Here is a 25,730-nt window from a genome sequence, read left to right as displayed (position 1 = left end):
TTTGGGGGGGGGCTCTTTTGCGTTGTTTCACAGTATTCCAACTTTATACATATTATGGAAAATGCTTCGAAGTATCAAGGAGAAATTTAATTGGGAATACCCCCTAGTCATCCTGGTATGGCATTAGCTAAGAAACTAGGTGCCCGCTTTTGTCCCCAGGGATGGATTATGTGACTTGCAAATGGTGAGGAAGTATTACATATTTTTTGAAGATCGTGTAAGTGTCTTAAGGCTTGTCTCTCCACTTTAATCTGAATTGAGAGGTCATTGAATTTGTGGTTAGATTTGTTCATCATTCCCTCCGCCTCCTTGTATAACATTAGGGGGATGCTGCCTCTGAAAGACTTCCAGCCAAGGTCAGTTAGTGCTCATAGCGATTCGTCTTACAAGAAGCAGTCTTGTGATGCAGTTAGCCAGATCATCTGCAAAGCTGATTAGTACTAAACCCTGAAGACATTTCAAATATACTGCTACATTACTGGAGGAAAGGAAAAATAGAATCTCTGGTAGTAAGACTTTAAACATCTCAGCTAATGATGTATGTGTCTTCCTCCCCCTCCTCCCAAAGAGAAAATTCTTGGGCAAAGAGAGAACAAGGAAACTGATTAGTGCAAATGAAAAGCAGGAATCACATAATTTTATACTTGTCAATATGGGAGTCATCTCTCGGGGGCAAAAGCTGCAGTGTGTTATCTCATGGAGCACCTTACAAACAATTTCTGGAATACTCAGTGGCATTCCATGTTCTTTGATTAAAAATTAGTCAGGATGTCAGAATGTTTCACCTAGTGGAATAGTTCGTGCATGTATCCATGCACTGCAGCAAACTTTTATATAAGGGGCAATTCAAAATATGTATGTGTCCAGGATAAGCACATCCAAATTCAGCAATTGCAATCTATGGCAAGAAGTTTTACCAGGCAAATCTTCTGTATCAGGAACACAAAAGTTATGCTATGTCAGGGAGACTGCATCCAGGAGTAAAGGCCCAATACTCCATAAAGAAGGGTCAGGGAACCATATACTGTTGTACTCCATACTCTCCAACTGCCCACAAAATGCCAGGACCATCATGAAAAACCTTAAGCCATCATGGCTTTTCACTATATCCTTCAGAGTCCCAGATTCCCTCTTCCAAAAACCAAAACAAAAACAAAAACAAAACAAAAACCACCTCAAATCTTTCTCCACCATTTCATTCATTGCTCCTTCCATTTCCTGGCCAGGGAAAGAGAGAAGCAGCAATCTACTTCAGGTTCTCATTTACACACTCTGACGAGCTGCTTGGCACCATTGCGCACAACGGGGAGGGTCTGCTCTGTGTCCAAACCTCTTAGGTCCCAGCCCATTTCCTCTGCATTGCTGCCTCACCTTTCAAAGTTAAGTGACATGCTCACCTCTCACTGCCCCCAAAACACAATTTAAATGGAATGATGCTATGATATAATTATAGACAAGCAAATTTGGGAGCAGTATGAGGCTTTTGGAGGTGTAATTAGTTAGGGTTTGAACGCTAGGAGTCAACTGTGACATGGCAGATTGGGCATCTGCTGTAATGAGTGAGCTCCTGCTCTGTAAGGAGGCAGATGGTTGAATTCTGCAGCTTTCAAATGGTCATCAACCTTTGTGATATGTGGCGTACTAGTTTTGACATGAGAGTCCAAAGGCGTGAATGATGAGTGCTTAAGATGAGAAGGGCTCATTCCAGGTGCACAAAGAGAGGTGCAGCAAGTATTTATACTTAAGTTCATTCCATGTAATTTTAATCATGATATTTGTTTCATAATCCTTTAATCTATTTTCAAATTGAGGGTTGAGAGTAGATGAGCTGTTTTGCTTGATTATCTGAAGTTTAAGACTTTGCTAAATTAGCAACCAATATCCCCCCAAAATCATTTTAACTTTCTGGACCAGACATGCGGTAAAAATTTCAGTATAAACTTCCCTTTGGCATTTTCTTAGTTTAAGAACAGCATGTGCACAAAAATATTGCAACTGTGACATACTCCCCAGTCACATTAAATTGAATATATGCCCATTCCAGAGAGCTACCAGCACACCTATTAACTGGATATGGAGGTGGTTCTGTGGCTGAACCACCTGAGGAATTTAAAGGGAAACCATTGCAAAAATGATGGGGCAGGGGGAGGCATGGTGGGGAAGAAGAAGGAACAGCAAAATGACTTCAAGGCTGCCTTTGGCCACCTCCCCACTTACTTGTGCACAGGTTGTGCCTAATTAGGCTCTCACAGTCCCAAACAGGCCTGTGTGTGAAGCCTCTCCAAGCCAGTGGAACTTGTTGAGGTGTATGAGGTCATCCCTCGAAGGAGGTACCTCAGTCACACACGGCCAAGTCCCTAGTGACACCTCCAAAGAGAGTTTTAAAAATGCAGGCATCTACTGAATGGTGAAAAAGACGGCTGTCTCAAATGGGTACAAGGGGCAGCAATTTTTTTCTGTACAAAGTTTGAGGGAGGAACGGAATGTCATCCCATTCCATCTTTACAGGGGCTTTTGTAGACTGATTTGCAAAGTGTGTGACAGTTGTGTCATTTTCCAAGTGACTAGAGTCGGGGGGGTTAAGGTTGAAAGTCACCCCCTCAGAACCACCTTGTAAAAATTATTTTTTTTAAAAAAAACACATCTTTATTAAAAGTTCAAAAAGTACATACTTATATGTGCACCAAACATGGTGAGACGCAAACAAAAAAGAGAAAAATAAGAAAGGTGCAGAAGGGAAAACAAAGGGGGGGAGGGGAAAAGACCCAAAAACTGTATATTTTACAAGATTGCTATTATACTTCACCATATCTTAACCTATTACAGTATTTGAAAGAATGGATTCCAAGTATCGTTGAATTTGTCCATGGCAAGTCTGTGTTTATGTGCAGGTTGTTCATATGTTGCGAGTTTGTAAAAGTCTTCAATCCAATCATAGAAGGGAGCCGCATTTTTATTTTTCCCATTCATCAGTATCAGTCTTTTTGCTGCAGTAAGGGCATGGAGAGTCCACTCATATTGTCCTTTTGTAAGGTTCCATGTGCTGGGTATATAATTCAAGAGGATATTTTGCTCTGTAAATGTAAGGTTGTTCCGTACAGTTCTTTTGATGGTTTCAGTTACCTTCTGCCAAAAATACTATACAATTGTATAGTAAAATTTAAGTAAATTTAAGAAAAACAACTGGATTTTGTGGGTTTCGTTTTTTTAAATTCACACATAGACCATAGGAGGTGGTCTTTATCTTAGTCATGCACACAATTGACACAGAACCAGTGTTGACATAGACCCTGCAGAATGGTATGACTAACTCAGCAGCTTTATCCTCCTCATCAGTGGCTGCAGAACGCAGGGAAAAGATAGCTTCTCCCTTTCTTCCCACCATCCATATAACATTAACAGAAAACAATTTCTTCCCTCCTACACACCCACTTGGCATTTCGGGGGTGGAATGCACTATTTCTGCCTTTCTTTGCAGCTGAAAGAGCACTTTAAAATTGGCAGCGTTTGAATATGTAGATGCTGGCACTGGTACCAGCATAAAGCAAGATGTACAAAGAAATGTCTGTCTAGCAACTAAAGGAATTGTGATGGTTTTTTTCCCCTCCCCAAAGATGTTTTTAATCACTAAATTAAAAGTGACTAACCCATCTTGCACCACTTGGTGGCAACACTTCCATATTTGATTTATTGAATCTTGTCAGTATTGCTGCTGTTCTGATAATTGAAAAAATAAGTGTGGTCCCTAGACCAGAATACTGTACAACTAATTATAGCAGATATCAATCCCATCACCACTACCAGTATCCCCCTCCCACCTTGAACCATAAGGCTTACCCACCCCCCATTCACCAAGAGTAATAAATAATGTGTTATAATGCTATGCTGCCTGGAGTATTTTAATAAGAATTTTTACATGCCACAGAAGCATCATTAAAAGGCTTGTTACGCTGTCATCTCATCATAAATAGGATCCCGGAAATATTTTCAGTGAATTTAATTTCTTTCTCAGGACACACACTGCAACAAAGTAAAACTGCTGAATAACTTAATACAGGATCTAGATTTTCAAACGCTGCAAACTTTGCATGGAATTGTTCACAAAGCAATGTGTTGGAAGAACTGCTGTACAACACCTTTAGTTGTATTTCCTACATATTCAGTCACAAGTTTGAGCAGGAGCATTTCTCTAAAGCAGCTTTGCTCCTCTGTGTCTCTCCTCCTAAGCTAATATTGATCTCTATTCTCTTTGCCATCAACAGCAGCATAACTTGTGCTCCTAATTTAGGTCGTGTTTTAGCATTGCTGATGGCTTCATTTGTGAAACACTGCATCAAATTACATAGTAGATGCCATGCATATGGTGTAGTGGGCCTAAGTCTGTGGAACTCCCTCCCAATTAAGATTAGATAAGCACCTTCCTTGCTGAACCACAGTGACTAAGACTGCCCTCTTTTGGCAGAGATTTTATGGTTGTGTTTCATGCTAGATACTTTATTGTTTTAGTATTTCATTTTCTGCATGGTTTGTTGTTCTGTACACGACTTAGAAATGCCAATGGGTGGACTTCTGAGAGGAAAGATTGAGTGTTTTCCTGCTCTGTGCTATATGGAACTGAATGATAACCAACTCTGGAAAGTAGTTTGTCCATATGTTTTAGACTATTACAATATTATTTTCTAGAACTGAGCTCTGCTCTGACCTTGAGTAGGTGTCAACTAAGGGAATGGCTCTTCTAGATGAAATCCAGAAGGGACCTGCAACTAATCAGAAACACCAAATTTTCCCCTTGGAATCCACTCTTGAGAACAGAACATCTTATAGCTAGTTATCTGACCAAACTCTCACCAGCTTCCTTAAGAAATGCCTTAATTGAGCTGCATTTCCAAGTGATGCCCATTGAATGGCTGCTGCAATAGACACACTTTGTATTTGTGATCAACTTGAGGTGGAAGATATCACTCTTAATATGTTATCCTGCCCCTTTATATAAGATTGTTTTCCAAAACCTTTGTTCACGCAAGCAAGCAGGTACACTCCAGCAGAAATGGTCCGGTTTCTTTTGAGTGACAATAATAGCTTTGTAACACCCAGAGTGGCCCTCTATGTACCGGCTTTAAAAAATAAATAAATAAATCAGTAAAAAGGAGTTAGATAAAATCACTATAAATTGTTGTGTTGATTCAAAGGTTTAATTTGAAATCAAGCTAGTTTTGAGCTTGCTGGTGTCTCTGATAACCTTTCCCTTACACCATGAATGCTGGCTCATATTATGGATGCATGATCTGTGTTGTTTTACTGGTACTGTTGATGCAGGTTTGTCACGGTACTCGGCTAGAACAATAAACTTATATCGATTGATAGTCAGGTGGATGACAGGTGGACAGGCCTGCCCTCCTGTCAGATTTGGCCCACAGGTGTGTGGGGAGGTAAGCATCTAATTCCCCACCTATGGTTTAAGCAAACCACCCTCCAGCCAGATCTAATGCTTCATCCCTGGCTTATACAAACCACAGTTCTGACATCACAGACAACTACTGTTAGTTTTAAAGCAAAAAGAGAAGCTTTAAATTTCCACCAAAGGAGGAGGGGAGGGAGTGTATGTGACTCTGAGGCTTGCTCGTAACCCGTTCTTGTAGTGGAAAACAATGTTTTCCCATTATATATAGATGCCTAAGCATCTAGCCGCATGTGTTGTGCTGATGTGCATAATGAAAACTTCTCAGCACATTGGGATGTGGCAGTTTGCCATGAGAAAGTGGCATTCCCTCCACCCCTGCAATTTCCCCTCTGATACTCACCTTCCTGCCTGCAGGTTTCCCAGTGCACACACAAATACTTTCCAGGAAGGAGCCATGTTGTGCTTGTTTCCTTTGCACACTCACTCACCCATAAGGTGTATCAAGCCCTAAGGCGCTGCTGCAGTTTCCTGGCTGGCAGTGCAATAGTTAAATCAAATGGTAGAAATAAGATGTTGGGCGGGAAGTAGGGGAGGAGAGACAAGAAAGCCAGAAAACCATTTGTATTGACACTTGTTTTAAAACTAAGGACATAATTACCCTGTTGCAAGCCTGTGCTGCAGAGAAAGCATCTTGTTGGGAACTAATTAAAGAATTATCCAATGTTTAGCTTCTCATAGATAAAGCAGCATAAGCTTTGAAGCAGAAGTGTTTGCAGTGAGCTTTGGAAAACTCTCTAAAGACTGAGGAGCTTAAGTCAGTTAAGCCTTTCCCTTTGCCAATTAGACAGCTTTTGAACTGTCTTTTAAAAAATTATGATAGAAGCTGCTGGTGCCTCTGAAATGTGAGCAATTTACTTCTTAATCTCTATCCAGTGACACACTATAACATAATGCTATTGCCATGGAAAAACGGCATCAGGTGGATTGGGCAAGTCTGTACATATCACGTTTCAAGGCTGATTACATAAGGAAGTATTTGTTTATGCCTTGCATGCATTATTTTCTGCTTTCTTCCTTTGCTGTGCTATGCACGCATGTCAATGCTCCCCAGAAGCAACTTGCGCAGGATTTCACTGTTCCTTGTAAACTTGAAAGGCAGGGAAGGACGTGGCAAAAGAACAATAATAATGATGATGGTGATGATGAAACAAATCAGAGGTGGCTTGTCTGTCAATATCTTGCTGGAGGGATTCAGTTGCATACCACCTCTTTACGTTTGTGCAATTAAAGCAGATTAAAGCCTTGGCACCACAAATTCATTAAAAAAAAAACAACACCTGGACTTTTTGCAGTTAGGAAAGCGATGGGAAAATGCACTGAAAAGTGTGGGAATAACAAAATGATTAAAGGTAAGAGTTGTAAACATGGCACATGCAGATCAGGATGGATGCTCATTGGTGTATCAGCTCCCTGCAAAGAAATCAGAGCAAATGCTCTATAAAGATGGCATAACCTAATCTCAGCATCAGCTTTGTGTAAGCAAATCAGGATGATTGTTCAGTGATTATTAATGCTCAGGGTGAGTCCAGAGACGAGTGTTCAAAACTAATTTTTCCGGTATGGAGTTAATGGTTGGACTAGGAGCTGGAAGACCAGGGTTGAAGTCCCCCTTTGGCCATGAAGCTCATTGGCTGACCCCGCGCTGGTTACTTCCTCTCAGACTAACCTACCTCAAAAGGGTTGTTGTGGGGATTAAATGAGGAACAGCACAACTGTGCACACCAGCTTGAGCTCCTTGGGGGGGAAGTTGGGATATAAATGCAACAAATCACCCTACCTTAATGTGGACAAGGTGGTGGAGGGCAAAAAGTTCAGGTTGGGGGGGGGGTCTCATGGTCTGATGGCATAGGATGCAGCAACCTTGCTTAGGTCTAGGTCTGGTTAGTGTCTGAATGGAAGATAACCTGGGAATTGCAGTCTTGAGCTCCATTGGCAAAAGGTGGGATATAAACACAATGAATGAATGAATGAATGTAATTGGAAGATCAGCGCAGGATTTATTCTTAGCACTGAATATTCAGCCTGCAAAAAGACCATGCCTAGAGAAAGCCTTTATGTTCCGTACTCTTGTAGCCATCTCAGCCCTGCCTAGAAAATGTGGTTGTTGTGAAAGAAAACAGCTTTTGTGGTGGCAGCGTTTTTTACCATTAGCATTCCTCTCCGAAAACAGAGGAAGGGAAGTTCATCTTTCTGAAATGAATTCCCACAGGAGAGCATTCTTCTCTCTCGCTACACTGTGAAACTCCCACGCAGACGTCGGGGGGGGGGGTAGGGGAGAGAACCTTCTGATGCTGTCACATCCTTGGACCCTTTTATCTCAGCACTGCCTGGCAGCAATTCCTAAACAGAAGCAGTGGAGTTTCTTGCTCAACTTAACAGGTGAAACCCATTTCCCACAGAACTATTGGGCCGGTTCCAGGTCAGAGGGGACTCTGGGCTCAGTGCCCCATCCCCATATGTGTGGGTCTTGCTCAACTTACTTGGCAACAGGGCGTAACAAACGGCGGCAAGAGAAAGCTCAGAGGTGGTTGCAGTGAGCAAGCTATTTGTTAATGCAGCACTTGTTCCCAACATAGCAATGATACATCAGGGGCACTGCGGGGTCATAAAAAGTTGGGATTTTCGCTGTTAGATGGGTTTGTTTCTCAGCCATGTGGCTATCCTAAGCTAGCGGGTAGGCAGCCTTTTTAATCCCCCTTCCCCTCACCATGCCCCAAATTTGGCAATTGCTACATTGGGTGCATTGGGAAGAGAACAAAAAGACAGCTCACTCACTCCTGAGATTGCACAGGCTAGCTCTCCTGCACTTAACATGCATCACAAGGGATTCCATGGGCCTACCAATGTAGGTGTACAGACCTCCTTCATTTGAGGGGAATTCCTGGTCCGATTGAGACCCCCCTTGAATTGGTACATGTGCAGGGTACCCCCTTGAATTGGTACATGTGCAGAATTTTCAGAGCCGAAGATCTCAAGAATAGAGTGGTTTGCTGATAAATCCCTTTTCCGAGGGAACTCTGGGAATTGTATCTCTGCAAGGGGAATAGAAGTCTCAGCACCCTTAACAAAGAATAGTTACCATAAAGTGGTATAACAGTAGGTGGTGTGTATGTGGCCTAGCAGCAGACCACAAGAGCAATATTTCAGTGGTTGTTGAAATGCTGCTTCAGCCTGGGCTAATCCTCTCCACAGGCTGAGGATCTCCATCCTTAATCGTGAGCCGCACGTCGATCGTTCCAGATGCAACTTCTTGCCACCACAGCAGCTCTGAGACAAACCATTCGCTCTCTCATTTCTCATTACCCTCCAGAGAAATCAGATTCCACTGTGTAAAGGCCCCTTGGCTGAGATCAAGGACCAAACTCTCTTATCTTTTAGCTGTAGTGGGAGGATTTACCGCTGTGGGAGTCCAGCAGAGGAACTGAATAAGATGTTGGCATTAACCAGGGTTGTCAGCATGGGAGAATTGCTGCACTGAGATCCTTAGTTCGGCTCCTATAGTATTTTTTTTATATAGTGCCTACCTTTTAAAAGAAGTCATGTTCTGTCTTTTCACAGAGTGTTTCTACAAGAGAGCAGTGAAAGGCATTATTTCCTACAGGAGTGTGCAACTCAAGTCTGCCAGATGACCACTTTTATATATATTTTAAACTAACTCAGCAGGACCATAATTCTAGATCAAGCACAGAAGAGCTTTTCTGTCACTCAGTGTGCTCTTTTCAGTCTATTCTTTGTTGACCCTTTCCCCTCTTTGTGATCCAGGGGCAGAATATATCCTTCCTTCACAATGCAGCACCACAGCCTGCCATCTGACATCTCCCTTCCCCCCAACCCCCCCCCCCAAATTTTCCATCTGCACTCCATTACACTGTCTCCTCTCTCTGAACCCCACAGCACAGACTCTGTTCTTTCTCTCCATTTCCAACTTCTCTTTCTTCCCCTGCACCAGGGAGTAAGTAGCCTCTCTTTGGCCACATTCACCACACTATGATACAGCTTTAAATAGTCAGTTTCCAGAGCTCCCTGTTAAACCAATCTGGAAAGCATAGCTCTGTGAGGGGAATAGGGGTCTCCCAACAACGTTCAGTATCCTTAACAAACTATGACTCCCAGGATTCTTTGGGGGAAGTTGTGGCTATTTTAAGTAGTATCATAGTGCTTTAAATGTATGGCATGAATGTAACCTTTTTCTCTTTTTTTACCTATCCAAAGTGCTCCATCTAAAACCTGAAGAGCTGCTATTGCTTGCCATAGCCATCACTGAACTTGATGGGCCAAGCAGATGAAGCAGTATGAGGCAGAGTACTATGTTCCTCTATACACAGGGCTGGCCAGCCCATGAGACAATGTGAGGTGACTACCTTGGGCGTCAGGATCTGCAGGGGTAGCAAATCTGGCCTCCAAGAAATACATTGCCTACTGCTGCCACCACTCATTGGAGGCCAGTTCTGTTGTCTTCTCTGCAGCCTCTCCCAATGCCACTTCTACAGTAGACTCTTGGTGAACAAGGAGGCACTACTAGTCTCCTCCCACCCTTGTTCCCAATGTAGATCTTCACTCACCCCTTCTTCCCTGGCAGAGGGGGGGGATTTTCTAGTTCACCTTCCGTTCCAAAATGTCTTGCCCCAGCTCTGTCTATCCATCATGGTTGTCCCCTTTTATTTGTGCATCCCATGGCATCCCCCCTCATCTTCTCTGCCCCACCACAGGTTGTTCTAAATGTCCTTAGTTCCCCAGTTATTTTCCCTTAAATTGCTCTCCCTCACTATGTTCCTGTCTTATCTGTGTCTGAAATTCCTATAGTGAGAAAATAGGATACACGTTGGATGTCCAGCAAGGATATTGATTGCCATAGGTTGCCAACTTTACTGTGTGCCTATAAATACAAGGTTGTGACACAGAAATATTTCCACCCTCACCTTCATTTTTTATCATTTTGGGTGGGCTTCAGACACACCTGGAAATGGACAGGAAAGGGCTACAAACAATGGGCATTTGGAATTCCTCCAGGGCAGTACAGTGGTACCTCGGGTTACATATGCTTCAGGTTACTGTACATACGCTTCAGGTTACAGACTCCGCTGACCCAGAAATAGTGCTTCAGGTTAAGAACTTTGCTTCAGGATGAGAACAGAAATTGTGCTCTGGTGGCGCGGCAGCAGCAGCAGGAGGCCCTATTAGCTAAAGTGGTGCTTCAGGTTAAGAACAGTTTCAGGTCAAGTACGGACCTCCAGAACAAATTAAGTACTTAACCTGAGGTGCCACTGTATAAAATTGAGGGGGACAGAGCATGGGGTTGGGGTGCAGTTGAATAAAAAGGGGAAGAAGTCCCGTAGACTTTTAAATATATGAAAAAAGACTTGCCTTACTAGAACTCAGTAAGTGTTGAGGTTTTTCCTCTCACCCTCACACTTTCAGAGTGAGAATATTTAGGGGGAAGCACCAGAAAAGAGGTATGAAGCCACAGTTTACTACTGTGATGTTTGTCATACAAACAGGCAAGGCAAGACAACCTAAAAGCAATTTAAGGTGTGGAACTGCCCCAAAGCTTAGAAGATGCTTACATGGAAAATGCCCAACCTGGTTTAAAACTTGAGTGGATGGAAAATGTTAATCAATATTGAAAAGCACAGATTTCCTCAACGCCAAGAGGACTTCTTCTTCCCTGAGCATATTCAGAACTTCTTAATCTGGCACTTAATACTGAGGAAGTGCAAATATTTACAGTGGGGAGTGTTTTGCTTTAGAACAGTCTCCAGTCGATCTCTTGCAATCATTGCTAAATACAGGAGATGCACAGAAAAGTGTAGGCACACGTCTGATTTACACACAGAGATTACAGAAATTGCAGCAACAGCAGGAGTGCATCCAAGGAGATTTGTTGTTGTTGTTGTTGTTGTTGTGAGGGTGCAAGCCTATTGTCCCAGGGAGGAGATCCTGGGGGCCCTGGATTTTTGTAGATCTCCCTCTTTGTGGGCAGAGCAGATCAGTCTGTGGAGATTTCCTCATTGCGCTGTGCCTCCACCCTCAGTGCTTTGAAAGTGAATGGCAAAAAGGTGGCATTCTGTGGACAAATTGCAAAAGGCTTTGAATCTGCTAGCTCCAAAGCCCTGCTATGCCTGCAGAATGAAACCAGAAGGTGGGGAGGAATATGCTGGCCTTATTGATGACATGCATATTTACTTTTCCAACAGACCATTTGGAAGGAAAACCTTTTCCCCATCTTCTCTACTGGGGTGAGTGAGGCAAGGCCTTGGATTTAGTAGTTCCACTGCCTCATATACCTTTTTGGATTGTACTGCCCATAAATCAATGGTTCAAGGGATAGCTCAGTTAGTAAAGCATGAGACTCTTAATCCAAGGGTCATGGGTTTGAGCCTCATGTTGGGTGACAGATTCCTGTATTGCAGGTGGTTGGACTAGAACAGGCTTCCTCAACCTCGGCCCTCCAGATGTTTTGAGACTACAATTCCCATCATCCCTGCTAGCTAGGGACTCTCCACCCCACTGGTCCTGCTAGCTAGGGATCATGGGAGTTGTAGGCCAAAAGTATCTAGAGGGCCGAGGCTGAAGAAGCCTGGGCTAGAATGATCCTCATAGTTCCCTCTAATCCTACAAGTCTGTGATTCTGTGAAGTGGAGTTTGTATTTTTATTTTTGAACGGAGGAGACGTGTAGTTGAATTGCAGAATGGAAGGAGCCAGAGCCTGATAATGTGTTGGAAAGAATTAAAAATGGCAAGGTGGGACCAGCGGCAGACCTTGGGGTCTCAAATTCCAGCGGCACCCTGTGCAACATTAAAAACTGGGACACACACACACACACACACACACACACTCCGGCCTCTCGCCTTCCATTCTATATCATTGTTGCAGCCCCCTATTGACTCAGCGCCCAAGTCCAGCCACAACGATTCATGATAGACTTCACACGCTGATAAAATCTGCAGCATTATAAACCAAGGTATGCTCCCAGATTTTCGGTAGAAAATAGGAATATATGGAAATGAATTATTGAGTCAGTACAGAGTATGATGGTATGACCCAGTGTTTATTGACTCCTGAAACACTTTTTTCCACATTTTTCTTTTTTAAATTAACATGAACACAAAATGTGGGGAGAACAGCAAAATACCACAGAATGTTTCAGTAATCGGCCCACCTGCCAGCAACGATGACCAGCATGTAGCCTGGCAAAAGGTATGTCCAAAATGCACTCCCAGAGATTGTTGGGGAGTGAGTCACAGGTGTAAAAAGCGAAAACCAGAGAGAGAGAGAGATTTGCCAGCAAATGGATACAATTTTCATGCAAGCAAAATTAGGAATCAATTATGATGAAAATACCAAAAATTACCTAATCAGTGGGTATGGAACAAAACATTCGTACGAGATGCAAATTAAAGACTACACTTTCTGGACTCTCCACCCCACTCCCCTGAAGATGCTACCTCGTAGGAGCAAAGGAAACACTGAAGGAATATGAGATTACCACAAGCCTTTCAGCACAGGAAGTCTACAAATGGGCATTCAGGTTTAAAATACAAATAGCCTACTCATAGGAATAGTTCTTTTGTTTTTTAAGAAAGTTGGCATTTTTGCCCAGTGTTTATTCCACAGCAAACACAATTGCTTTGAACAGCAACTTTTCCTGGTGTGTTTGATGTGCAAAGGAAACAGATTTGGAAAGGTAATTATTGGGCTGCATGCTTTTAATTGAGTCAACCATTAGACTAATCAATGAAGGCTGGAATCCTGTGCTCTTAATGGTGCACACACCATGTATTCATATAAGGAGTATTATGCTGTCACTCCACACAATGCTGAATTGCAGTATTTGACCTCAGGTAAGAGCATCTGAGGTGAAACTCAAATGTCTAGTAATCATACTTCATTATTACTAAAGGCACTGGAATTATTTCACACCCCTTCCAGTTCCCTCTGTCCAATTGGCGCCGTTTGGTTGAGATACCAGCAGTGAATATTTCACTCATATAAAACTCAACCATCAATACTTTTTAGCTTGATCCAATTATTTCATTGATCTGCTGCCACCATTACTTAATAGACCACTTAGACTGTTTGCTGAAACAGAATTCAGAACCATTCAAAACAGTTCACCCATTTTTTTGTAATAATCTGAAAAGTATCCAAAATTTTGCATAAATATAACATCACTAAAACATTCAAATACTTTACCACACTTACAACCATAGTTCTGAGTATTCCTGCATTTTCAAGTTTTTAGATGCTTAGGAGTTAAGAAAGATGAGCACGCAGGCTGTTACTTATCTATGAGTGGTGAGGACAATACGATAATCTTTATTGTCATTGTCCCATACAGAACAACGAAACTGACAGTAGCTTTATAAAAGTGTGTGGTAATATAATTCTTTTTCAACTGATGTGAGCTATTTATGTTATCTGTGAGGGGGGAGGTTTTATCACTCACTAGCACAGATGGGATGAATCAGCTTCTACGCTTTATCTATTGAAGTCTAATTTGAGCTGATCAATTCTTTCTGAAATTAAGCAGGCTCTTTGTGTTGAAGTCACACAGCAATCCCACCAAAATGCATAAAACCATCTTGATCACACAGGAACCTGAGGACATGGACTCATTCAGAAGCATCTTAAAATTCAGGCTTCAAATATGGCAGCAAGAGAGTCCTTTTTTTCCCTTAAAGAAACAACTGTTAATTTGCTACAAAACATATTGCCTTTACATGCTGTGTTGTTAAGTGGCTTAATATTTATCACACACACACACAGGTATGTGCTAAGACTAAGCAATGCTTAAATATTAGTCTTGTTCATGGGCTTTAGTTCTGGGAGAGCATTGTGCTTGTCTGGGAATATGATAATGGTCATTCCTTATTTAAATGTATAAAGAGTAATAGCACAAAATGAAAACACTGAAGAAAATGTTGGTTTGTATGAACAAGAAAAAAGCAAACTGCCTGTGTCAATTAAGTTTGTGGAAATATATGGAACATGGAAGAAAATATATACATATGGAAGAACAAAGCAAGGTTCACATCATTGCTATAGGTATCAATGAAATGAATGAATTTATACTCATGTGTTGTTTGTGTTACATACTTTGGTGAAAACAATATGATTTTGAGGGAAATAACCATTGTATTGCTCCCATACTACGCATGATCTATGGTAAGTGCTGAATGTCTAGGTTTCTGTTACTGAGAATAAAAAAGGTTTTCTTTTCTCTCTCCTTAAAAAAAGTGAAACTAGGGTAAGAAATCTTGTGCTTGGTAATTACTAATCCTGCCTCAGCACAATTCATGGCTCAAATGCAGGATGGAAATATTTTCCTGCAGTAATGTAAAACCTGGGACCAAGTAATTTCTCCCCACACAAATCACAACCTACCCTGAAATAAAAATACACAAACATCTGACCTGCAGTGGGGATATGACTTGGCACCACAGAGACTATGAACCTTAGTCCAAAACGTTTTTATAGCATGTCTGCCTGCAACGTAATGTGCTATGATATTGCGTAAGTACAGACAGTATCATACGTCCCATCTGACACTTTTTGCTGGCACAACAAATTTTAGGATTGAGCTGTAAAGGTTGAAGTATCGAACACACTTCCTCATAGACTCACAAACAACAGAGATTAGGTTTGAGATTCAATTGTACAATCCGAGCTCCATTAATGTTAGAGGAGAAATTAAATCAGAGATGTAAAGTGACTCAGGATGGCATTCTGTATCTGACCACAGCTATCCTGCCATGCAATTGTAGGTCAAAAAAAACCAGACAGAGTTACATTTCCATCATTCAAATTGTGGCAGTTGGAAGATCAGTTTTAAAAGAATAAAAATAAAGCTTGACTAGGTTAATTCTTGGCATATATGCATTCAGTTTATCATCAACTTTTTTTTATTTAAAAAAGGTTTACAAATTTGGGTAGGAGGTGGCTGCTTCGTAAAATGTGTATAGACAGATCATTCATACTTCAGAAAAAGAAGAGGGGGAAAAAGGAAACAGTGGACAGCTGCTCAACTGCTTCCACCTCTGTCCTGGGGCTCTAAAAGGCAGAGCAATGGAACGCTGCTGCTGCTGCTTGGCTTTAGCAACATGAATAAAATCCAGGCAATTTTATGGGAAGTGGGAGGCTTATCCTTTTAGGGGGGGATTAACTATATAGGCTGGTGAAGCCAATAGCCTGTGCAGCAAAGTGACAAGGTGGCCCATCAAAGGCCCCACGTTGAACATAATGAAGTTGGCTCCTGACAGACGTGTACTGTAGTTCCGTTTTGCATCCCTGGTTGTTTCTGTTGCTGCCCATCTGCAGTCTGCCAGAGAGGGATCCTTCCCATTGAACTAGAAAAACGTACATAAAGTGCAAATCAAGACCCAACAGTTTCGAATGCTTAGGATCTTTATTACCAGTATTGCCAACTTGGTCTTGTCACTAGCACCAGGCTTGGCGATATTCTTCACTTTCTAAAAAACAACACCTGGTGGCGTTCTTCACTTAAAAGGCAGGTAGAAAAGAGGGGTGCTTTATGCCAAATGGATGTGGTAGGAAGCTGCCAGGAGTACCATCACTGTAATATGCAAATGCTAGACAGTGCCCAAAAAATTAGTGCATTTCTGCAAGAAGAGAGTCCAGTAATCACCGGAAACAGACCACATCTTTGGATCTTATTGCTTGCAAAACAGTCCCGTAATCATCATTAAAAGGAATTACGCTGGGTATCCCTCTGTTCAGTCTTCGTTGAGAACTGCTTCTGTCTTCCCTGCATCTATAATGAAAGACCAAATATATGATTAAATGCCAGAATACATGTTGCAGGCGGGCCAACACAGTACTCATACTGAATATCTGAGTTTATATATCCTTCCTAGAGAAAATGGCAACATTCTTACTGTTCGGGTTTGTAGTAGCAGGAATCTGAACCCAGAATTTCGTGGTCCTAACTACTACACCACATGCTTGAAAACCAAACCCTGGTCTTGCTGCTTATCACAACTGTACTATTTTATTTTATTTTTTTAAAAAAAGATCTCTCAAATGCTAAATCAGCAATGAGAACACAAGAAATCCGAGTAGGCTGAAACTAAATGTTTTGGGGAACGTATGGTTGCCCCTCTCTGCATCTCTTTCCTACCTTCACAACAAATGTTTCTTTCTAAGATGATTTGTGGTGTGATGTCATTGCGGTTCAAATTTTCCCACCCACCCTCCACATCATTGGCACAATGAGATCACATCATCCAGAACAGCAGCAGCAGCAGCTACACTTCCCTTATCTTGGTCTGGTTCCCGCATCATATCAAGCCATATTTTAAAACAAACTATGGTTTATAGCAGGGGTCAGCAAACTTTTTCAGCAGCGGGCCAGTCCACTGTCCCTCAGATCTTGTGGGGGGCTGGACTATATTTCTTTGGAGGGGGGACGAACGAATTCCTATGCCCCACAAATAACCCAGAGATGCATTTTAAATAAAAGCACACCTTCTACTCATGTAAAAACAACAGGCAGCCCCACAAATAACCCAGAGATGCATTTAAAATAAAAGGGTACATTCTACTCATGTAAAAACATGCTGATTCCTGGACTGTCCATGGACCAGATGTAGAAGGCAATTGGGCCAGATCCGGCCCCTGGGCCTTAGTTTGCCTACCTATGGTTTAAAGTGAAGGAGTGGCATCCTGGTGCACCTTGCTCAAACATACCAGAGTCATTCCTTCCCATACTCCTGCTTCTGCCTTGCTAGAGAGGAAACAAACCAGAGTTTGGTTGGTGTCATCTGAACTTGACTCGTGGGTTGTTTCATCCAAACAAACCACAAGTGGTAACCAAGGTTTCTTGGCTTTCCACTCATGGTTTGTTTGGAGGAAACAAACCAACAACCCCCAGTTCAGGCAACATGAGAAGCCAAACTCTGTGTGGTCTAGCTGTGGCAGCAGGAATAAGGCATGAGCCAGATGCTGCTTGCTCACACTAAACCATAGTTTGTTCTAACTATGGACTGGTGTGACGTGTGAACTGGGCCATTGCATCTTTTGAAGCTCACTTATAAACAACTTATATTATCTGATTTAAAGTCCAGTGGTCAATCAAGGGAAAGGCAGGCACGGTCGAAGATTGTGAGCAAACTGCTCATTCTGAAGATGCAACAGTTTCAGAGGCGCTTCTGCATGGGGGATAAATACTCTGACTGCATTGCCCAAATTGTGGGATGCAGACAGGCTGCTGCATACTATACAGTACATCTTCTGGCAGAAACCTATTTTCACATATGAATTGAATTCCTGGATCAGGCCTAAGGTGAGTTCCATGTAATTAATTCTAGGGAGCTTGTAATATCACAATATGATGGGTGGCAGATTTGATGATGTCGTAAATAAATGAACATACCAACTAAATTCCTGAATTTCTTTTTGGCTTCTGCTCTTTCTTCAGCATCAAAATACCACACAGTCATGGCATACCTGTAAAGGAGAGGAAATCGATGTAAGTCTCTAAATGCTACCCTGAGAGAAGAGAAAACTGCACTTTTCTCTCATATAAATAATAATAATAATAATAATAATAATAATAATAATAATAATACAGAAACAGTGATTCACGTCAGTGTTAGAAATATATTAATAAGCAGCCAAATTGGTCAGTAGGTGACAGTCTAGGCATGCACATCACAACTCTGTTCATTTGCATGCAAGGCACACAGATATAAATAGGCAGACAAATACAGCTGTTTTTTATGCCTTCATCTCCATCTGGTTATAGACACATCTAGAGAGTAACACAGCATACAACAGGTAACCTAAGTTGTCTCGAAGTTCTTTATGGCAATATTATGAAATATGAAAATAATGGACTATAGCTACCTAGTACACTGTCTAAAGCAAAGATCATCAGGTGTCACTAACATAAAAATGCCATCAGAAAGAACCACATGAGCAAAAATATTTTACACATGCCCAGATCAATGAGAGCAATCATGGCAGCAGCAGCATAAACAGTGGCAAAGGGATGGTGGCAGGCAAAGGTTCAAGTCAACAGGAGCTTCAGACAACTAACTGCAGCCACTTCACCCCTCCTTTTGCACAAGTGATGAAATGAGCCAGGGACCACAGCTAGCCATAGTTTCCTTTTACGTCAGAATCAGGAAACTATGGTTGATAGCTTCCAAACAAGCTAGAATATGAAGTCATATGGTCTAAAGTTGGCTTCCAAATCCTGGCTTGTATGAAAACTATTAACCAGAGTTTCCTGGTTTGGGCAGAACCAGAAACTACAGCAAATTGTGGCTCTTGGTTGGTTGGTTGGTTGGTTGGTTTGCTTGCTTGCTTGCGCAAAGTGGGGAACAAAACAGGTGTATGCAGGTGCCTTAAGTTTGTGCTTATTTTGGCTCATTAAACTTAGGTCTCAATCCTCCAAGCCAGGATTTACATGGAAAGCCACTGTCAACAAAGCATTTGCTATATACCTCAACCTTTATGGGGCTGTTTTGAAAGAAGTGCTTGCTAGGTGGGTTAGAAAAATCTGCCAGCTGGAGGTTCTTTTTTGAACAGGGTTGGACAACATGTTCAGCATCCAGAAGCACAATAGGAATCATATGTTGAGCCAAGAGGTCAACATTAATTTGCATAGTGCTTTAAACAAAACCGTGCATATGCAAATCACCGTCATTCAGGGCTTTTATTTACTCTAAATGTGAAAAATCATTAAGTCATTTCCTCACAATCATAAAATATGGCATTAGAAGAAGCTATGGTGAAAAATAAAGATAATGAATCAAAACTGTGTTTATGATGGTTCATAGGCAGTTTCTTGATGGTTTTTAAATAATTCATAGTATAATCCCATTTTAATCTATTTTGATTTTGGGATTCTGGTGAATTTTGTTCTTTTTTAAAATTTATGTTGCTTTTGATTTGATGGTCTTATGTTTTATGTTGTATTTAAGTTGTTTATACACTTATTTACTGTATGCCACCCAGAGAATTGGAATTGTAGAGTGACATACAAATGCTCTTAGTAATAAACAAGCAAACAAACGATACAGATTTTTGTCCCTGCTAATTTCTTCAGCAAAATTCAGCTTTAATGGCTAAGCCTGGGCAACTTTCAACAGAATATTAAAATACAATAGTCTATTAAACATTAAAAGCTTCCCTAAACAGGGCTGCCTTCAGATGTCTTCTAACATCTCAGTGTTGCACTAAGGCATTGTTGTGTTAGGGCAAGCATTTTGGCTTGCCAGATGGAATGATTCCTCTTCTCCTCCTCGCCTGAGCCCATCTGCAGGTGGAGGGGGGGAGAGAAGGGGGGAAGCCCTGTTGTGCAAGAGGAAGTCCTTATCAGGGCTTCCTCTAATGACTCAGATGAACCCATTTACTATTTATTACTTGAATAACAACATTTCTCTAGGTGATGTGCAAAAGAATACACAATTAAAACAATATTCAAAATAAACAAAACCAATAAAGCCCACTGAACCACAATTCAGTCATAAAATCAACGCAGTTGATTTTATTCACCATCAACAGAGCACCCATCACCCATCACCCATTCACCATCAACAGAGCACCCATCCAACAACTAAAACCAATCAACTGCTGTCTATCTTGGGAGCAAGGACATAAAAATGCAAAATATCCATGGATGAAATCCACTGTCACATGAGCAAATGTTCTCTTCCTATTCCTCCTCTTCCACATTGTGTCCAAATCTGCTCTGGAGGGTCCTCAATCCTCCAGGGCAGATTTGGGGAGCACACATGAAACAGGGAGAGGCAGGGGTAGCCTGAGTGCCAGAATTGAAGTCCATTCCACTCACAGATGCCACAACTGGGTATCATCTAATGGTTTTGTTTTTGTTTTTTAACTCACATCTTCTTTACCTTGTTGCATAGGAGGGTTGCACTTCATGTGGGTTCCTTCGATCTGACCAGAAAAAAAGTAATCTGTCGAACAGAGGTTCAACGTCTGCTACGTAGGACTTGCCCTCCGGGAATATTCGTAGAATTCCACCATGTAGCTTGAGAGAGAGAGAAAGGAAGAGGATTCATTTTTAAACTTAAGAAAATTTAAGGTATGGTTGTGAATCATAAGTGTTTGAGAAACAGAGGGGGAGATTCAATGCAAAGTAAAAGGAAAAATATTACTGGGAGGAGAAGCACTGTTAATGGGCTTAGGAATGATGACTGACTGTCAACAGGATAAATACAGAAGTACTGTATACCTCTGTTTAGGCACATGATAGAAAAGAAACAGCTTTATTTATTCTTTCTTTTTGTAGAATGCTTGTCTTATCATTTGTGGTGTTGTTTGGTTTTCTTTTCTTTTCTTAAAAAAGGTTGCTGCTTCCTGGCGGGTTCGCTGGAGCTTGCAAGCGAGGTGTGATTCTTGAGAATATTTCAAAGTGTACACTTGCATATACGGTTGTTTCTCTTCGGATTCCGCCCATCCCCATAAACTTCCGCGTGGGACACTGTTGTAAAAGTAAAATCTAGTTTGTTAAAAGTGCCAAGGAGGCTCCTATGACCCTCACAGAGCAACAATTCACAGAGTTCCCTGAGAAGAGAGATTGGTTGCAAAACCACTCTGATAACTGTAGCTCTCTGAGGCGAAGCAACATCTCCTAACAACTCTCAGCACCTTAACAAAGTACAGTTCCCAGTTTTCTCCGGGGGGAGCCATGGCTGTTCGAAGTGATGTGACACGGCTTTAAATGCATAGCACAGATGGGGCAAGAGTTTCCTCACTGGTTTGTCTCTGGTACGCCAAACCTGGGGACTTTATTTACCCCACTCCCCTCTGTTTATTTATTGCTCTCAGGCTTGTTACTGGCACTTACACAGCAGCCCAACTGTAAGCCATGGGGCACACCCACAGGACTGTCACTTTGGTTGAGAGTTTTATTTCACAAGGAGTGTGGGAAGCATCAATGGAAACGGCAGGTACATTTTCCTCCTGGGAAATGCCAACACTTGGATGAAGAGTCTAACCACGCAGACATCAAAGCCGTCTCTGGTCCCACAATCTGCCAGCCAACCTGTGCTGCCTTAAGGCCTTTTAAAACCATAGTGGAGTTTGGAAGCATTTTCCAGTCGCCTCTGAGCTCCCAGAATAAGTCCAGGTTGACACATTTCAATAGGGGATTGCAGCCAATTATAGCTCCTGATAAGCTACATATGCGATACTTGTGTTTGCCACTTGTAGACGCTTTTGTGTATACTTAAAAAAAAAACATTTTAGGGAATTGGTCCTAATAATATGGCAGCTTGCAAGTTATAATGAGTCCCCCAGGAGGTAGCAACTCATTTCACTCGCTCGGGCAATTTATATACTACTTATATTTAAACAAAACTCTAAGCAGAAAAGAGTTCTAAGAAAATGTAGTCCGGGTTCTTCTATTCCCTGCTCAGAGGGTTTGGGATCTTACTGGCTTGGTTTGCACATCAATGGTTTACCACGATCACACCTTTATGATCTATTTCACTCCTTGAAGCCACGAATGCCTGGCTATGTGTTATGTCCGAATCAGGGATCATGGCTTGTTTTGTTCCCAAGAAACCACAATCAGTAGCTGAGTTTGTTCTTGGATTACTGAGCTGGAGTTTTGCAGCAAACAAACCACAATCCCCAGTTCAGCTGCAAAACTAAGCCAGGGATTGTGCTTTGCTTCTTCCCAGGACAAGAGAATAGAAGTCAGCAATGTTTTACCACGATGTGCAAGCTGGGCCATTCTGTCAATATTTCCTTGTCAGTCACGAGGGCTGGGCACTGCTATTGACTGTAGAAGACATTTTTTTCCCAGATTCAGGGCTTTGAAAATTGATGTTTTTGACAGATCCTAAGGGCACAATGCCAACTCATTTCTCTTCAGGTACATCATGGCAAACTGCTTCCAAGCCCTGAACAGGTATGTTAGCAAATACACTGCTATTTATGAGGTTTAGGCTAAGGCACGGGAGGGCGAGGTTTACCCGATAATGAAAAAATACAAGTTTGCACAACCTCCTTCTGCATAGCGCAAGACAAAAAAAAAATCCCTCATAAGCACAATTGTTCCTTTAGCATTCTTTAAAGGTTGTTTCATGGGAGGGAGGGATAGTTCAAAGGATGAGAGGACTACAAACTATCCTGTGATTCTTTATGTAATCTGCTTCAGCTGCCAAAAGCACATTTGTTTCTTTGTGGTGTTGTTTTGTTTTCATCAGGCTAAAACCTTCATTATCCATCTCTATAAACCCTCAGCCCAGAACCTCCAAATAACTACTTGCCTTCCAAAAATTGTGTGTCAAATGGAAATAAAAATAATGCAACAAGGAAATGAATTTTAGCTTCACGTTTTCCCTGTGCTCACTGTAAACAGTGGTTATGTATCCAGTAACAAAATGGTGTTATGGTTCAGTTGCTTCCCAACCTAGAGCCCTCCTGGTGTTTATGACTACAACTCCCATTAGGTGTGCCAGATGAGGCTGAGAGAAGTTGTCATCTGAAACATCTCGATGTGCTAAATTGGGGAAGTCTGGCTTAAGCCAGGAGCGGATGGCAGGGGAAGCATCACAGCTGGCATCACCTCATGGCAATGGTGGCACTGCCACATTCTGGGGTGGGGTGGAGCAGTGCGTCAGCGATGTCAGAGCACTTAAGTTACACCACAGAATCCACCTGGCAACAAAAATGCTGTCCACAGCACTGTCCATCTCACCTGCTACTCCTGGCTGAAGACATTCTACACAGTTCAATACAGTGTTAAAGAGTAAGAAAGCAGTACAATGCAGAAGGCAAACTTTGAGTGCCTCTCAAAATATCACCGTCTTCTTACCTTCGAATCCCAGTTCTTGTTCAGGTAGTAAATACAGGTGATACAGCGCCCATCGCCATTGGGATTGTCTACATGACGCACATAGCCAGTTCCATTTCCAGGGTAGCAGGCTACCATTGCCTAAGCGATGAAATGCAAAGAGAATGAACATTGGTTAGATTTTTCTTCATGGATGTTTTATTGTTTTTTTTGAAGAAAATACTTAAAATGCATAAACAGCAAACATCAATAGAGGGCTCACCATAAAACTGTTGAGAGGAACATATACCCCACCCTGGGAATCAATGATAATTGACACAGAAGCAAGCAAAGCGCGTAACACAAACTGAAATGAAAAGGATGAGAAAACTGAGATGAGAAAACCAATATGAACGAGATAAAATGGCAATAAGGGGATAATGTAGAAGAGAAATGGATAAAATATTTGCAGATACCAATAGAATTAAGTGCAGATTTTTTAAATTAAAAAATGAATAAACAACCCCCCCAAATAATGTTTCCGCTTTTTTCTTAAACTTTCTATTTACTCTTTTTTGCCATGACCCAAACAACAATGCCAAGCTTTTCACCCACTGATCACAGACTGATTTCTGTAGGTGCTAACAAGATTATTCGCACACACCCCATTCTCCTGTAAAATCAATGCTCTTAAGAAGCAATGCTCCTGGATGAAGAATGTGAAACTCATTCTCATTTCAACTGATTTGTTAATAATTTTAAGCTGGAGATTAGAAGCAGGTGAAACTGAGGAATAGTCAATCAAGTGCCGGCAGAGACCTTAAAAATACATTTTAAAAATTCTGCAGAATTAGTGTAGGAATGGTTGCCCCAATGTTGCACATGTACACCCACCCCACCCAAAATTCGAGCAAGCACCATGTGAGCACAGGTTGTTGGTGTATGGTCACTTTCTAGTCCATTCTGGTGCTACAGTGCTAGGGTTCTAGGGGCCAAACTAGACATACCATGAAAATGCTTGTACTGACAGCGGCAACTACCTTTCCATCACCGCCAAAATTGTGATGCATTTAAAGGAGAGCAAGAGGAGGAAAGTGGCATGAAGGGGCAATGTGAAGCAGAAGCCTATCATGCATACAGTTTTTCTTACTCACATTAGAACATAATAAAGAGTCCTGCTGGACCAGGCCAAGGACCAATCTGGTCCAGCTTCCTGTTCTCACAGTGGCTAACTAGATGCCTATGGGAAGCCCAAAAGCAGTACTCATGTCCAACAGTACTCTCCCCACTTGAAATTCCCAGCAATTCAGAGGCAGGTTGCCTCCAAAGTAGAGGTAGAATGCAACCCTCAAGGCTAGTAACTGCCAATAGCTCTATCCTCCAAAAATTACTCCAAAGCTGCTTTTACTGGGGATAACAGAAACTAGAGGGTTTAGTATATATATTTCTGTGTTAATGTCAAGTTCTCAGCCCTAAGTTATTCAAGTGATTTTCAAACGACACAATCCACTAGGAAGTTCTCCTGAACAAATCCCACTGAAATGAATGGCAGGTGTGCAGAAGCACTTGCATAGTTCACTTTCATTTTACGGGGACTTTCCAAGGAGAACTTTCAAGCTGAGAACTTTCAGCTTGTGGTTTCAGAGTACAGGACTGAGAGTTGGCCAGGTGTGGATAACAACAGGCCATGTTTTCTTGTGAGGAAACAGGCTGTAATGGTGATGCTCTAAAGATTATCTCCATTTTCATTATCTGCCCCCAGGTTTGGCATATGTCCCTTATCCGAAGAAGCGTTTCTAAATGCTTCCCCACAGCCACTTATTACAGGTACCTTAATCACATACTGTTCTCTCATATACTCTCATTTTCTTTTAAAGTGCTCAAGTGATACAGTATCCTTTTTTCAGGATGCTTTATATCTAAACGCCTTGAAGGGAGCAAAACTCCACAGCCTGAGGTTGCTCTTGGCTCTTTTGCTGAGCTTTCCAAATCTATCAGACTGCGCTGACATGGTCTATGTGTCTGCTGTCTGAGGCTGAGCTGCAGAACTGGCCAAAACATACTGTATTACACTTCTTGTTCTGAATATTTTTAATACACTGTTAGTCCTCATTTTGCTTAGTTTACCAGACCAACAAAGTTGAAACACCCACCATAAAGCGCAACTGAAGACAACAAGGGAGAATGCATGTTGCGTTCCAGGTGGGCAGGAAAAGGAGGTTCCTCACGGCACGTACTCATTCAGTCTGCTTTTACAACTGGAACAATATCGGAGGCCGGAGGCTGTCATTCCTGATTATCTTAATTACCACCACTTGCTGGAGGCCAAGTGTCTCCTAATCTGGAGAGGCAGGTGTCCATAGTTACAAGGGGAAATTCTCACCTCACCTCTCTGTGGGGGAATGGGCACCACTGCTCACCTGGAAGCCACTGGGTCGGAGGCAGGTGGTGCCACAACCTGGTGAGGAAGCTTTGAAGTAAGATGCAATGGGAGT

At 41.9% G+C, this 25,730-nt stretch overlaps 1 protein-coding gene across 2 annotated transcripts in view; it reads right to left on the bottom strand.

Moving 5' to 3' along the window:
* Positions 1 to 12,491: 12,491 nt before the first annotated feature.
* EGLN3 (egl-9 family hypoxia inducible factor 3) overlaps positions 12,492 to 25,730 on the bottom strand; it is a 40,309-nt gene continuing 27,070 nt past the window's right edge. For both annotated transcript variants that reach the window (XM_081865259.1, XM_081865260.1), the window contains exons 2-5: positions 23,278 to 23,397; positions 20,345 to 20,481; positions 17,854 to 17,927; positions 12,492 to 16,233 (exon numbers count right to left, since the gene is read on the bottom strand). In XM_081865259.1, the coding sequence (XP_081721385.1) occupies positions 16,196 to 16,233; positions 17,854 to 17,927; positions 20,345 to 20,481; positions 23,278 to 23,397 (369 nt within the window). In that variant the 3' untranslated portion in view covers positions 12,492 to 16,195. The remainder of the gene's footprint in view (positions 16,234 to 17,853; positions 17,928 to 20,344; positions 20,482 to 23,277; positions 23,398 to 25,730) is intronic.

This window comes from Podarcis erhardii (assembly GCF_964252035.2).
Source record: "Podarcis erhardii genome assembly, chromosome: 1".
In the NCBI taxonomy this organism is placed as follows: Eukaryota; Metazoa; Chordata; class Lepidosauria; order Squamata; family Lacertidae; genus Podarcis; species Podarcis erhardii.
This window is presented reverse-complemented; position numbering and strand designations above follow the sequence as displayed.